The 14,280-nt window shown below is 41.3% G+C and overlaps 1 protein-coding gene across 1 annotated transcript; it reads right to left on the bottom strand.

Annotated features, from left to right (window-relative positions):
* Positions 1-297: 297 nt before the first annotated feature.
* ppm1j (protein phosphatase, Mg2+/Mn2+ dependent, 1J) lies at positions 298-13,809 on the bottom strand. Its single transcript, XM_029501953.1, has 10 exons — positions 13,513-13,809; positions 7,690-7,804; positions 5,723-6,052; positions 5,018-5,130; positions 4,678-4,762; positions 4,118-4,236; positions 3,566-3,629; positions 3,175-3,282; positions 1,542-1,693; positions 298-1,143 (listed from the first exon to the last, which is right to left on the bottom strand). Exons 1-10 carry the CDS (start codon positions 13,776-13,778, stop codon positions 996-998), a joined length of 1,500 nt encoding a protein of 499 aa, XP_029357813.1. The 5' UTR covers positions 13,779-13,809; the 3' UTR covers positions 298-995.
* Between the last annotated feature and the right edge of the window lie 471 nt (positions 13,810-14,280).

Below are 14,280 nucleotides of genomic sequence, written 5' to 3'. Positions count from 1 at the left end.
TACAAATCATACAAAACTTGCTTCATGTCTTATTTCTGAACAGAAGTAAAACCTTCTGTTTTCCTCACTGTGATGACACAAAGCAATACAAACCATCAACGGGCACATTCAATAAAAATGATAACACAAATCAACAGGCTACCAAAGAGTATGTACAACAGTCTTCAAGTGCCTCAGGCGTTGCCTTTCATTCATTATCAGATAAACAGAGGATGCACAGACTCAAATGATTCTGCTTGGGTCCAGTGCTTTAAAGGTCCATTCCTCTGTTTTCACATCCACCATGCTTCTTTAATGTACATATATGAATCAAATTTTCAGGTTCTTTTTCTTGTGTGTTAAATTAATTTTTTTTTTTTTTAAACAGATTTTAATATTATGCCATCTCTTTGGTTTCCTCACATTCTACACTGCAATCCCTTTTGTAAGTTAAGATTTAATTTTATTTTATTTTTTATTAGTTTTTTAGTTTTTTACAAAAGAGACTCACATTTAGGTCATGACATGAAAAGGAACAATCTGTTAAAAGGTGTAAGTAGCGGTGCAGCCTTGAACATGAACAGGGAACAAAAATATCACGAGGGTTTAATTCTCACTGGCAACCATCACAAACAGCAGGTCGGAGACACAGATTGTGACTTCTCTTACAACATCACTGAATATCTTTTGTTACATGACCGAGACAGAGGGAGAAGGGATCCTGGGTGAGGTTGAGCTGAAGGATCTGACTTAGGTTGATGAAGGTACGGCACAGAACCGAGTCTTCCTTATGACATAGGTCCAGTTTGGTGCGGTTTAATTTTGCTTTAGAAGTCACATGTAAGATAACACAGTCAACGGTACAATAATGTGTTGGATGAGAAAATAAAGGTCAGCCCAGCAATGGTGTTTTTATCTCCAGCTGCCGGTTCGGTCCACTGTTGAGGGAGCTTGGAGGGACTGTGAGAAAGACCCTCAGGAGTCAGCTCTGTCATGGCGGTCGCTACGAGAACTCGTCATGTCTCTGACTCAATCCCTGCCAGTGGGATGACAAACACGGTTATGTCATCACCTGAGCCCAGTTTGTCATTTGGTAGCCGCCAACCGCGTTCTTTCAGCACTCCTCGAGACCTCATCAGCAGGTCCTGGGCAGCCAGTGTGTACCTGCATAGTACACAAAACAGTCATCACAACAGTAACACAAACTGTAATATAAGACAAACACATGTAAAAACTTGTCAGTGTTTCAGTGGATTTACAGCCCGTTAGACTGCACAGATGTACCTAATCATCCAAACTGTTGTTGCTGGAAGAACTTTCTATATCTGCTACATTGTACTATATGCAATAATCTATATTTATTAATTACTTATAAATAAATGTAATATGTTTTAAGTAGAAGAACAGTTTAGACAGAGACCTAAGTATTTGTAACTACAAGTAAAAACACTGATACTGAAGTGGATTTTACAAAGCTGCTGCAGCAGGGTTGCACATCACATAGCAGAGTACATTGGGAGAACTAAAGCATAATGTAAAGGATTATTTGGCAGACTGCATACCTCATAGGATCAGAGGGGTCACAGCAGGATAAGTAGGCTGACACAGCATCTGCCACTTCCCTGTCCGTCGTTACGTCCCACAGTCCATCCGTACCCATGACCAGGACGTCGTCTGGGCCATGTTTGTTTTCATCCAGGTTATAAACCTTCACCTGCATTTGACAAACATATTTTGGATTTTTTTCTGTTTCATAAACATATAATTTTATATTATTATATAATTTTGAGGTGAATTTGCATCAAGGAGACAGTAAACATAAACGCATACATTACAATAACGTTACAATAATCCTGCAATGTTGGGTATGAAGTAACATTGCGGAAAGTCTTTTTAACACCACAACACAGACATCAGAAGCACTGTGATGATTGTTGAGGTACTGAAAGCGTTATGCAACATGACTATATGCATAACAACCTCAGGCAAATTTAGTTAAAGGCAGAGAACAGCCCCCCCATCAGGGCTTACTAATGCATTAAGTAGGAATCAGTACCAAACTGAGCAAACCCATGGTCAGTAGCACTTAAATGTTCTCAGTTCAGTCCATTTAATATTTTTTTTGTTTGTTTTTATTCAAAGCCTGCGAAGAATGTTAAGTATTTACTTGGAAAAAAAAAAAAAATTGATTCAAGATTGAATTCAATTTTATGCTTTCATCTTTGATGACAGGTGAGCTTCTTGTGTTACCAGCTTTGTACACATCTTTGAAGAAATGCTTTATAATCTTTCATAATTCACATTTCTTTCTACTTTGTATTTATTTGGATTAGAAGTCAGAGGACATTGGAACCAGGTCATAGGTTTTAAATACTCTGTTCTTTGTAAACCCTTGAATGATTTTTGCAGTGCGTTTGGGATCAGTGAATTTCTTCTTCTTGCCAAACTTCCTGTGACAGGGACTCACGTTTTCATTCAATATTTGGGAAGCCACCTTGAGTTATTTGTGCCACGTATTTATGTCCTCTCCCCTGCACCCTGATATCAGCACACTCCCACCCACATCATTAAGCTCTCACTGAGGCAGCCCTGGCCTGATCTAAACCAAATGTGCTCCATCTCATCTGACCAATCCATATTAATGTGGGGTTTGTCTGAAGAAGAATATGGTGCCAACATCCAATTGGTTTCTTTTAATATTTTTTGGCAAAGCTTTGTCAGCAATGGATTTCTTAATGGACATAATCAGTGCGGGTCGAGCTCATTGACCTTAGAACTGTCTACTCAGTCACTGAGACACTGATGTCTACAGATAACACGTCTGCCAATTCCCATCAGCTCTTCAATACAAGCTTGTGTACATTGTGAAATTAATATGGCGTCATTTTTTGAGAACAGCCACTGCACTTTCTGTTCTTGGTAGTATGGCTCTTTACTTCTGTTGCAGTGATCACAACTGTCCTCACATTTCACTATGTTTGGACTTTTGAAGAGGGCATGTATTTTTAATGAAGTCTGTCACTGATACATTGGCGGTATTGCTCACGGGTATACTCACTCTTGAGTTTGTGTGTAACTGTAAAAATATTGCCCAGAAATTTGGCTGGAAGAAATCATCATGTCGGGCAGCACGGCGCCGTAGTGGTTAGTGATGTTGCCCCACAACAAGAACGTCTTCTCACTCCTCAGACTCACCTCAGGGACGCAGGACAGGAAGGGCTTGATGTAAATGTTGGAGTTGTACACCTTCAGGTCATGATCTCCCAGCCCGCGGGTCACTCCAATTGTTGCCATGACTCGAGCCTGTGGATATCAACATATATTGTACATTGACACAGGTACACAAACAGTAAAGATACCGCAAACACACACACACACACACACACACACACACACACACACACACACCGGTGATTACTGAATGAAGACCAGGTCTTTTCAGAAAGTAATTAAAGTATTGAATGAGTCTCATTTCGACCCAAAGATGTAATTTAGGATTTAGAGCGTACAAGTGGGAGATGTAAAAATTATGATTTAAAATTTTAAAGAATCTGCATAGACACAAAGTAAAAAAGGCTTGTCTCACCTTTTTTCCCTCTCCGTATATCAGCGGGAATTTCAGATCATCTTCAACGATTGTCTTGTAGGACCTAAAGCAAAACAACACACAGATCTGAGATCGCAGTCACTGTTAACAGTGACAAAAAACAATAAATCAATTAATCATATCATAAATCAACAAATTTGATGACCAATAAAAAAAAATTTCTTTCTTGATTTTGAAGACAAAAATGCAAAATAATTACTGGTTCTTATGAATAAGAATGGGAAGGTATCCATCTATCTAACTCATTTATATATTTATCTTTTTATATTGACTTAAATTACAATTTTGTTGCATAGTTTTGCTTATTGGGATTTAAACAGTTGGTCAGAAAAGCAACCTGAATGTGTGGCCAAATCAATCATGCAAGTTATGGAGCTGACTTGCTGTGGTGACCCCAAATACGGAAAAAGCCGAAAGAGGGCAAAATAAATTAAATATGATCTCTCGTCATCTTTGTTTCAATGTTCTCATAATTTTGTACAAAACACTGCACAAGCAATAAGTCCAGATTAAAGCGATCTCCAGGTTTACCAGCCGGTCATGGTGTGGTCTCTGTAGAGCATCTTTTTGCCCAGCTCGCTGTGCTGGATCCTACGAGGAAACTCAATGTGAGTGAACTCATCACCCAGGAGCTCTGGCCTCAGGAAGCCCTGGGGTGACACACAAGATGGAGCAGGTTGAATTAAACTACAGAATAAAAAACTTTACTTAAACCTCAATATTTGTCACAACCAAGCACTTATCTCCCCTAAATGAGAAATGCTCTGAGAGTACACGTGTGTAAGAAGGCCTGCAGTGATGTATTCTGTGTCCTCAAACGCACAAAAAGCTCCCTTTTTTAGCAGCAAGCATCATCCACCCACTCGGTGACTCACAACTACAACCTGCCACTAAAACAGGCAACCGATGAGCATGAAAAAATATGCTGCAGGATTTCCTCCCTCTTCTACAGGTTACTTCGTCATCATCCTCAGCTCACTCTCTACTGTCCGTTGAACCTCACACAGCCAGTCACAGAACATATCTCTGGTCTTCTTTTCACAGCTTGACATTCAGTCTCTTGGACAGATTGCTGGACTCTTAATCCATACCAGATACTGTAGCCGCTGTCTCTCTGACTCAGGTGTGAATTCATTAGTCATGGGAATAACTTCATTATTTCGTATGATTATGGCCCTGCAGAGAGTAAGAGAGAGGGGGGCATGAGAGTTAGATGACAGAAGCACATTGTACAAACATTTCAGAGGAGTAGCTTGATCAAAGTGAGTATTGATGGTTACATGATGCTGCAGTGTGCAGAATTAACTCCAGGGGGCACAAGAAGCTCTTGAGTACGAAAAGGTTTCTCATGACTGTGACACTCCATACAGAGAAGTGCAGAAAATGAGAGCATTGAAAGCTATCAAACTATTCTGCCTCCGGTTTACTCACCTGCTATCTCCAGCATTCGCTATGTAGAGTTTCCCCATTAAGTGAATGGCACTTAAGGCGCAGCACCCACCAGAGATGGCGTAGGACAATTTCTCCTTTTCAATTAGGTCGTCCTGAAATAAAGAAAAATCCAAGTGAAGGTTTCTTATTTCTTCATTCTATATTCATATTTAAAACAAAACAGCAGTGGAGAGCAACGTGGAAGTTCCCATACTGTGGTATACAATCAACACCATCTCAACCAGGAAGTGCGGTTGCAACATCCTTTCTGAGCGAGACCAAACAGACTTGGCCTCTTTGCTCTACTTTAAGCCTCACCATTTACTGTAGACAACTAGAGTGACACTGAGCGGAGCACATAACTCTGCCAGGTCCAAACACCTCCACGTCAGAGCCAGTTTACTATCTGCATCTGTACAAAACGTTGTTTCCTAACAACTTGATGAACTCAATTAAGTTTAGTCCAAAGGAGTGCACCAGTCTACCAGGTGACTGATGAACTGAGATCGTCACACATATTGATCCATACCACTAACAAGGCTAAAGAAGTTACATTAGAAAGAAATCTGTTTTCTTCATTTTGGTGCCGTCCTTTTAGGTCTCTCAGGACTAGTTTGAAGATACAAATAATAACAATTTACGCCATGCAATGTGTTGTCTCATGTTTTTTCTTTTAGGAAACCTTGTTAGTTATCATCCGCTCACCATCTGTTTGAAGGCAGTCTCTATGACTCCCATCACCAGACTCTCCAAACTGACAACCTTCTCCATGTGAAAGCGAACTGTAGAGTCATTTATAGCGTCAGGATCCTCTGGGTCCTGTGAAGCTCCTTTCTTTGTTTCCGCCTGGTATGGGCTGCCGTTCTTGGCCAGGCAGATGGGAGGTGCACTGCTGGGATTCTCGAGCAGGTGGCAGATTTCTCCCAGGCGATCTCTGATGAGACGGTGAAGGAGCTTGGAGGCCATGATGGCAGCTCCAGAACCTGCATGTCCATCAAACACCCCCCAGAAGTGGAGAGGAATCCCCGTGCCATCCTACAAATTTACAAAGTCAGAAAAATGTGAATAGAGAAAGCAGCCCTGGTAAAAATCTACATAAGAATAAGAATACCTATGGTTAAGGGAGTGATAAAAAAAAAAAAAAAAAAAACACCCATGACATTACAACTCTGAACAGAAGGCACAGATTTGTGAGGGTTTACCGGCTCTGGGATTGCAGCTGGTAACATTTGTAATGCTAAACAATGTGTTTCTTCCATTTCTGGTCTTACTGAATCACAACTGCTGTAAAACTAGATTTTAATATTATGGGAAAGCTGGCAAGATAAAAAAAAAAAAATCTTATTTTGAAATGATACTTTTTAAAACAATGCAGAAGAGCGATGTTAAACACTAGGGCACTTAAAACATGCACAGGTTGTCATTATTATCGTTATAATTAAACTTAAACATTGATTAAATGTGATATCTGTCCTGACACAAGCTACTTGAGTGAAAACACTACAGGAGATATTTCCTGTTGCTTCTCGACTATGACGCAGTGAAAGAGGGAGAGGTGTTGCCACCTTTGTGTTTGCAGGCATGTTTACAAGTAGAGCTGGCCGCAGTGGCTAACAGATGAGCAAGCACAAGACATCTGCTTACCCCGCTGATGCTAGACTTAAGTGGGGGAGGGGTGCAACAAGGGATGATGTCATTCATTTACACCAAATTGCTGTAAGATATGCACGAGTGTGAGAGTGTGTATATATACTGACTGTTAGGGAGAAGGTATTTAGAAATCTTTTAATTTTGGCCTGAGCTCTGTGGTCAGTCTCATTTTTCATGAAACTGCTTGTTTGTCCATTTATGGGTAGCAGATATATCGACATATTATTGGCCTTTAAAATGATATGACAAACTTATTAGCAGCAAGTGCCTTTGTGCCCATTCAACACATGAGGAGTAAGGTTAGTATTCATTTGCCTGATGAATTTATATCCAATATTCATCCTCTATTAGCCCTGCTTCTGCTCTCTTCCTTCTTCAAGAAATATCTGGTTCTTTAGCAGCTAAATGGTCTACAATCTTCTTCATTAAGTTTATCTGCCTTATATCTGGAGCTGAGCTGGTAGCGTAAAGTGGTGAATATAGAGCTTTCTTGATAAAAACAGCTACCACCCCGAGGCTGAAAAAGATTCTCACGACAGATTGTGGGCCAGAAAAACAAACAAACACCACCACCAACAACAGAACAAGCAATGGTGAATCTGATCGGATAATGTAAAAGCTGTGTGCAGAACTAACCAACAAACTGAGGTTGCACCGTTGGGGTTTTTTTGTGTGCTTCTGAGAAGCACAAAAACAAAAACACAAGCATTCTTTTAAATCCTTGAAACTCATTCCTGCTGCTTGGCTTTATGATTATAAAAAGAGGGATACCAGAGGTATTTGAATGATCGTGTAGACAGTGAAAAGGGCAATGGAAAGGGAATTAAAAGCAAAAAGGTAACTCCCCTGATGCCAAGTAGGACAGGAAAAAAGTGCCAAAGCGCCAACTATGATAAATTCACAGACAATGTGAAGAAGTTTAAGTCGACTGAATTGAAAGAACATGAACATTGGTTACTTCCTTGCATTATCTCTCATACCTAAATCCTGTCTTGTGGCCTATGAGTCAAATGTTTGCTTACCCCGTTGTCCTCCAGCAGAGTGGAGTTTCTCTGTTTGCCACTCGGCTTCTTCACAAACAGTTTTTCACATGAGGCCTGGTCCTCGTTCAGCATGCTCTTCCCCGCATTTATAACCCTGTTGGAGAAGGAGGCGATGAATTAAGGTGAGCCTGGAGTCAGATGATTCATATTGTTTACTCTTATTCTTCTAACCATATGAAAACAAAACAGCAGCAAGCTGGAGAGAGGGATGAATAGTGGGGTAAGAAGCCGGGCAGGATGCAGCCATGGTCCAGAGGGAACTTGCAGGCAGAATTAATTGTTTTTATTATGAGCTAATGCCCGTGCAGGATAATGGCTTTAGAGCACTTTTTCATACTCTAGTAACATTTTTTTTTTATCATGTCTATGCTGCAGTAGAGTTCACTTGGGGTTCCAGTGAAGTGCAATATTAAAAGGAGTGCTGAACCTGGGCTCAACACCTTTGTAAATGGAAATTAATAAGAATAAAACTGTTACAGGATTACAGCCAGTTATAGTCTGAAATTGTGCACAGTTTAAGATGCTAATGCAATTTTAGGCAACCTTTCCTTTTTCCATTTGAAAATCAATTAGCAGATTCTTGAATTTTGGTGGGGCTGTCGTCTAATCCATCATCGTTAATCCACAGATTAAAATGGTGAATTACATCACTGTATGGTTATATAGTGCACCCTTTCTCGCATATTAAACTTCCATCAATTGATTACTTGGCTACTTAGGAGGAACACTGGAGAAGGCTCAACACACCAATTATGCATTATCACCTACAAGCTGTTGCTTATTAACGCATCCATCACCCATTAGTGTTCGCTTGGAGTTGTGTTTCTGGCCACTTTGCTGATTTTAAATCCAATATTGACTCTTTCTTTAGCTCCGTTTTGCTCTCCATCCACCCATCCACCCACCTCATCAGGGAAATATCTAGCTGCTGGGTGGCCAGAAGTATTATAAGTAAATAAAGGAAATTAAGTTTCCCCCTACAATATCTTCTTGGTGCCCTTGAAAAGGAGATTTAGGAGAGCTCAGTCAGGTTATCGGTCAGATTCAGCCCTATCTGACTGCTTTATCTCGGCTACAGTCTGATTTATGTGTTTTTCTTCCATCTGTCAATGGAGTGACCAACGCCTGGCCATCAGACTACATGTTGAGCAAGAAACAAGTTTCCAAGAAAGAAGATTTGTTGCTGGATCTCCTCTTAAATAGAGAAACAGTGACTTTGCAAAACAGCTTATTTGCACAAACGCAATTTGAAGAGTAACAATCAATGGGGAAACACCAACATCAGCTGACTGATGGCGTAACTAAGTCAGTCAGATAAAGGAGTGACCTCATTGCAGTCCCACCAAAAATGCTGATTAGAGTAGCTTTAGCTGCATTGCCATGACTAATAATCTCATGTTATTAAATTTAAAGCAGACTTTATCCTTAAAATCCAATTTATAGTGGGGTACGGGATAGAAACATCTACTGGTACGGTCCTCTGAGCTGTCATGAAACCTGGAAAGGCCCCAGCTTGGACCTCATGCTGGCATGTTACGTAACAATTCCTGTTTTAATTATAGATACATACCACATTAACTTGGTAATGCGGCATAAAACCGATTTCACAATTACAGCAATTCAACTATCGTCATTTATCTTCCCTCAGACTTGTTCAGGGAAGGGATTAGTATGTTATCAGTTACTGTTGGGCTCGTGAGAGAAAGAGAAAAAGAAAGAGACCCAAAATCAAAGGGAGCCTGGCAGTGTAAGGGATACAGGACAAAGTGCACAGTCAAACAAAACAGATGAGAAGATATTGGGGGGAAAAAAAGATCTCATCAAATACGACCTTTGACCTCTCACCATCCCAACAGTTCAACTGATTACAATCATTAGAGAAAATGGCTGTTTTGAGAACTGATATAAGAGAGAGAGAGAGAGAGAGAGAGCACTGAATATGAGGCACAAAATACAACTGGTGTCCAAATCTGGATTATAAAAAGCCCTTTCAGTTTCAAATCAGCTGAAAGTAGTGGACAGACACAAGTGTCCTGCACTGTGCTCCCTGCGATAGGACGAATGACAGGGAAGAATTTAAAGTTGCCTGCTTGTTGTCCACTTGCTGCCAAAGCCTGAACACTTTCAGATATCTGGATGCAGAGAAACAACTCTCCGTCAATTTGAGAGTACGACCGCAGCAGTTTCGCGATGTGCTGCCAGGCTTGTTTTTGGCTGAGCTCTGCTTGGTTTGCTTAGCTTCACTCTTACCTAACCAAGTCCTCGGCCCGTTTTGTCGAATTCATTAGCTTTCTATAAAAAGCTAACTGCAGGCACAAAAATTGGACTGAAACTGAGGTTTACGGGACCCCCGCTATACAGGGGGTTACCTTTCCTTTCCTCTCCTATTTTGTCTGTTCATATATATTCCACACCGAATAGAGAAACGTGAATGTGAATGTCAGCCTTGTTTCTGTATTTTTGCACTGCATTAAACTTTCACCACTCCTGCTTCAAAGATGTAGTAATTATTCTGTGTTTTGAAAGCAGTCACATGTGTTCAATGAGCTATAATTGAACTTCATGCTGGCTGTGTGGGAGGATACGGCTCTAAACCAAGAGTCTGAGCTTTCCCACTGTAACTCTTTCCTAACTCGTTCCCATATCAGACTTTTAGGTCATATGTTTTCAAAACTTGTGACTGAAACGCTGTAGCATGGTGAAATTGTGATTGTTTGGTCGAAACTGAGTCACTGTATATTCGGAAAGGACAGTTCAAAAGCAGAAGTAGACAGTTCCAGTGAATTCTCTAATTGCATCTGCAGGACCTCTCAACTTTGTAAATGTGTTAAAATGCCTGTTTGTTCAAGTTTAGTGTTAATGAACAGCTTTCTCCGGGGACAAAGAATAGTCTACACAAGACAGGAGTTTATTTATAAATCCCTTACATTCCTCATCATATCCTGCTGCAGAGGAATGGCTGTTTTAATGAAGTGAAAGCAGTTTTTGTGGTTCAGTCATAGGCAGCTCAGTAGTACATCCAGTCAGAGGACATCCCTCTAAAACAATCAAACAGATCTTTCGTTCTGACGCTTTTGTCTTATCTGCTGGTCTACGCAGACCTTCAAACAAAAACTACAATATGTAGTCTGGCCTGTTCTAGGTGTGTATCTAATCCTTCTGCTCATACTATAAATACATTTCAGAATATAACAGAGGAGTCTTACAAATTGAACATGACAACTATAAATCCCTGGTTGCTGCTGGGTGAAACTATCTCAGGTTGGAAGTTAGCAGACAAACAATCACTGCAGGTTTGGTAAATAAAGTCTTCGGTAGTCTAAAAGTAAAACCCTCATCTGTAGCCATAGGAATATTCTGAATTTCCTTTTTCTGGAAGAGGAAGTTACTTGCCGTGGTGCGAGTTACTCAATGCAATAAAACCTGAAAGGTGAGACCTGTGAAAAACACACCATTAGAAGGACAGTAAAACTGTGAAGTGTGATTAAAATATGGTGCACCTTGCAAACTGTGTCAATTTAAGATCTGGACACAGGAGAGCATTAATTAAAGCATTCGGCCTATGAGACTGTAAAGTAGGTTAATATCCAGTTAAATAATTACCTTTTCTAAATACGAAGGCATTCATTAAGTATTGATGAACAACATCAGGGACTTTTCTGTGACCTTACACTTGTAGCTATTTGTTATTATCTTGTGTACTTCCATCATTTCCATCTTGTTCTCAGTGTCTCACTTGTACCTCACATTTATTGTGAAATCAGACGTATGTATGATGTCATAGTCTGTACAAGCACAATGGTATTTGTCATTCAGATTAGTCATTATGTCATTTTGGTTTAAAACAAGAGGACATATCCATAAAAACATAAAAAAAAAAACTTGATTCAGGGTGCTAGAATACTCATTAGTCTTTGCTTCCGCACACTAAAACAATGGTCAAAGCTCGAATGTGGCCCCATATCAAATGGCATGAAGTAGTCATTTGATGAAAGCACTCTGAGTGGCTTCCTGCAGGCGCACTCAGGGTGTTTAGGCTGACACAATGTTGTACACCAGCATGATTGTGATCATCCTGAACCGGTGCGCTGTAAAAGCTACAGATGGCCTTCAGGTTCACAACGTACGGAAGTGCAGAATGAAGAACTGCCTGATCGGTGTGATAACAAGCCGAGCCAAACCAACAATAATTACTGCAATTCTTCATTACAGACAGACAGTCACTACAGAAGTGATATCAAACCCAAGACATTCCAGTCCGTAAGCTGTTTGCCTCGTCGCTTTATCATTTTAAAAGCTGAATGGATGTGATAGATGCTTCTGCAGATAGACATTTCTGTGTGTAGGTGATCATTTCGTCATATTTTGAATAACGAATTACCTGTTTTACAGAAGTCTACACACATCGCAGTTAAGATAAGAGCTTTTGACAGCTTCAGAGCTTTATCACCTGAGTGAGTAAATAAAAAATTAATTACTTCCACATAAACTGGTGTGCGTTCTTCCCTGTGTACAACCTTTACAATCCAACTGCAACAGCAACTCTGCTTCAATTCCTCCTTTCCAAAACGGACTGAGTTTTCAACACTAAGGCCAGGTTTCCGCCAACACGAAATGTCATGACTGAATACAGATTGACATGGGCTGTTTGGATGAGCGCTGACAGCTCAACCACGAACAGATCAGCTGATTACGCTGTGCTGCAAACAGCCCTGCTAATACTGCGATTATAGTTTCAGTGACTGACATCTAAGTGATTTGCTGCAGAATCCAGATAAACGGCGCTGATGACGGTGCACATTCCCACACAATAACCTTCCTCTTGGCATCACAGCATCTTCATCTGACCTCTCCCATTCAGTCTTCTGAGACGGCTGTCGTCACAAATCTCATCCCCGTCCCCTTGAGACTCTCTGCTTGAGTCAGCCTGTTTTACTGTCTGCGTAAAGGCAGGCAGGGGTAGCATAGCCCACATACAGTAGGAGTGAAGCTATTCAATCCTCCCTAATTTGTACTCCCCCCCCCCCTTCCAGGGAAGAGTGGAATGTCTGAAAGTGTTTTTCCTCAGCGGGAATCGCCTGAACAGCAGATTCTAGACAGTAGTCTGAATTGAATGGTGCTGTGATGGACCTGTCAAGAGAAATGCAGGTGTCATAGCCGGAATATAAGAGCACCTGCAGTAAAAAACAAGGCAGAGGGAGTGAGATTCCGCATTAATGCCCACAAACTGTGAATGAACCAGCGCTTTGTGTAGCCAGGAAACCTTTTTATGAAACACAAAGACAAAAGCCTCTGAAGCTCTTTGAGACAACTCAGCAGCTGATACATAAACCAATGAAACATTTAGCTGCTTGAACTGAATGACTGCGGGGAGAATAAAACAGGAGCAGGTAGGCATTCCCTGCATTCGTTTGTGCATGGTCTTGCATCTCCTGCATCACTCTTTAAATTGACCTGTGGAGGAACCTGCATTTTAAATATTCATTGTGCACAAACATCGGTGTCAAGATGGGGAAGATCGTTTGGTCTAGTTGCAGCGCAGACAAATTGGCATTGTCGCCGCAGCTCATGGGGATGTTGCAGAAACTGCAACATCAAAAAAATAAAATAAATAAAAAATAAAGGCCATGTTGGCCGTCATCATCATCATCATCATCATCATCATCCGGCTGCTGCAGCGCACAACGCAGCAGCTGAGGCTGCAGCAGACCTGCAGACCTGACACAGAGGACAATGAATTCAAAATAAAAAAAAAGGTTTTTTGGAGATGTTGGGGCGAATTTTTCCACCAAGTAGACTCACTCTGCGTATCCCGTTCCCCAGGGGAGCCTGCTGCCCCGCTTCAGCGTCAGCACCGGCCGCGATGCGTGGTCGGTGGAGTACTGGAGGAGCTCCGGGGTGAGGTCCAAGAAATCCGGCCGGCCGTAAGGGAAGCGCGGCGGCGGGGTGTCCGCTCCGCAGGTCTGCTGGCCCCCACCCGGGTGGTGGTGGTGATGGTGGTGGTGTCCGTGCGGCATCATCCCTCCTACCAAGGTGGACATGGCGTTTTTAACTTTGCTGATCATCATCGGCCCCCCCCCCCCCCCTCCAAAAAAAAAAAGAAAGAAAGAAAGGGGAAAAAAAAAAAAAGAAACACAAACCCAAAACAACAACAACGTAAAGAAAAAGGACTTAGAAAATAAGATCCGGAGAGGGAAATTAAAGGCGATGAGAGATTACATGAGAGAAGAAAACAAAACACAACAGCACAGAGCCAGTGACGAGGATCATTTCAGGAAGCGCCCCCCCCCCTCCTCCTTCTCCTCCTCCTCCTCCTCCTCCTTACTGGCCCCATGTGACAGCTTTCAGACACGATGTTTTCCTCATGCACACAGAATAAAACCTGAACCGGCTTCTACAGGCTGTTCCTCATATGAGAAGGCAGGGCTTCACGGAGAGGAGCTGCCCATAATAACAACAATAATAATAATAATAATAATAATAAAAAATATATCACGCACGTCAAAATCAGGGACAAGAGCCATTTAAATATCGCATTAGTCATGAGGATTACAGGAGCTGGGTGTGAGA

The sequence above is a fragment of the Echeneis naucrates genome, chromosome 5 (assembly GCF_900963305.1).
Source record: "Echeneis naucrates chromosome 5, fEcheNa1.1, whole genome shotgun sequence".
Classification (NCBI taxonomy): domain Eukaryota; kingdom Metazoa; phylum Chordata; class Actinopteri; order Carangiformes; family Echeneidae; genus Echeneis; species Echeneis naucrates.
The sequence above is the reverse complement of the archived record's forward strand: the minus strand, read 5'-3'. Positions and strand labels throughout refer to the sequence as shown.

Bases quoted from the DNA above. Each gene is read 5' to 3' on its own strand.
- ppm1j (XM_029501953.1), bottom strand. From the start codon at position 13,778: ATGATGATCAGCAAAGTTAAAAACGCCATGTCCACCTTGGTAGGAGGG. The intron at 3,630-4,117 runs GTAAACCTGGAG...GTTTTGCTTTAG, and splicing joins GACCACACCATGACCGGCTG to GTCCTACAAGACAATCGTTG. The intron at 1,694-3,174 runs GTGAGTCTGAGG...TGTCAAATGCAG, and splicing joins TCCTGTCCTGCGTCCCTGAG to GTGAAGGTTTATAACCTGGA.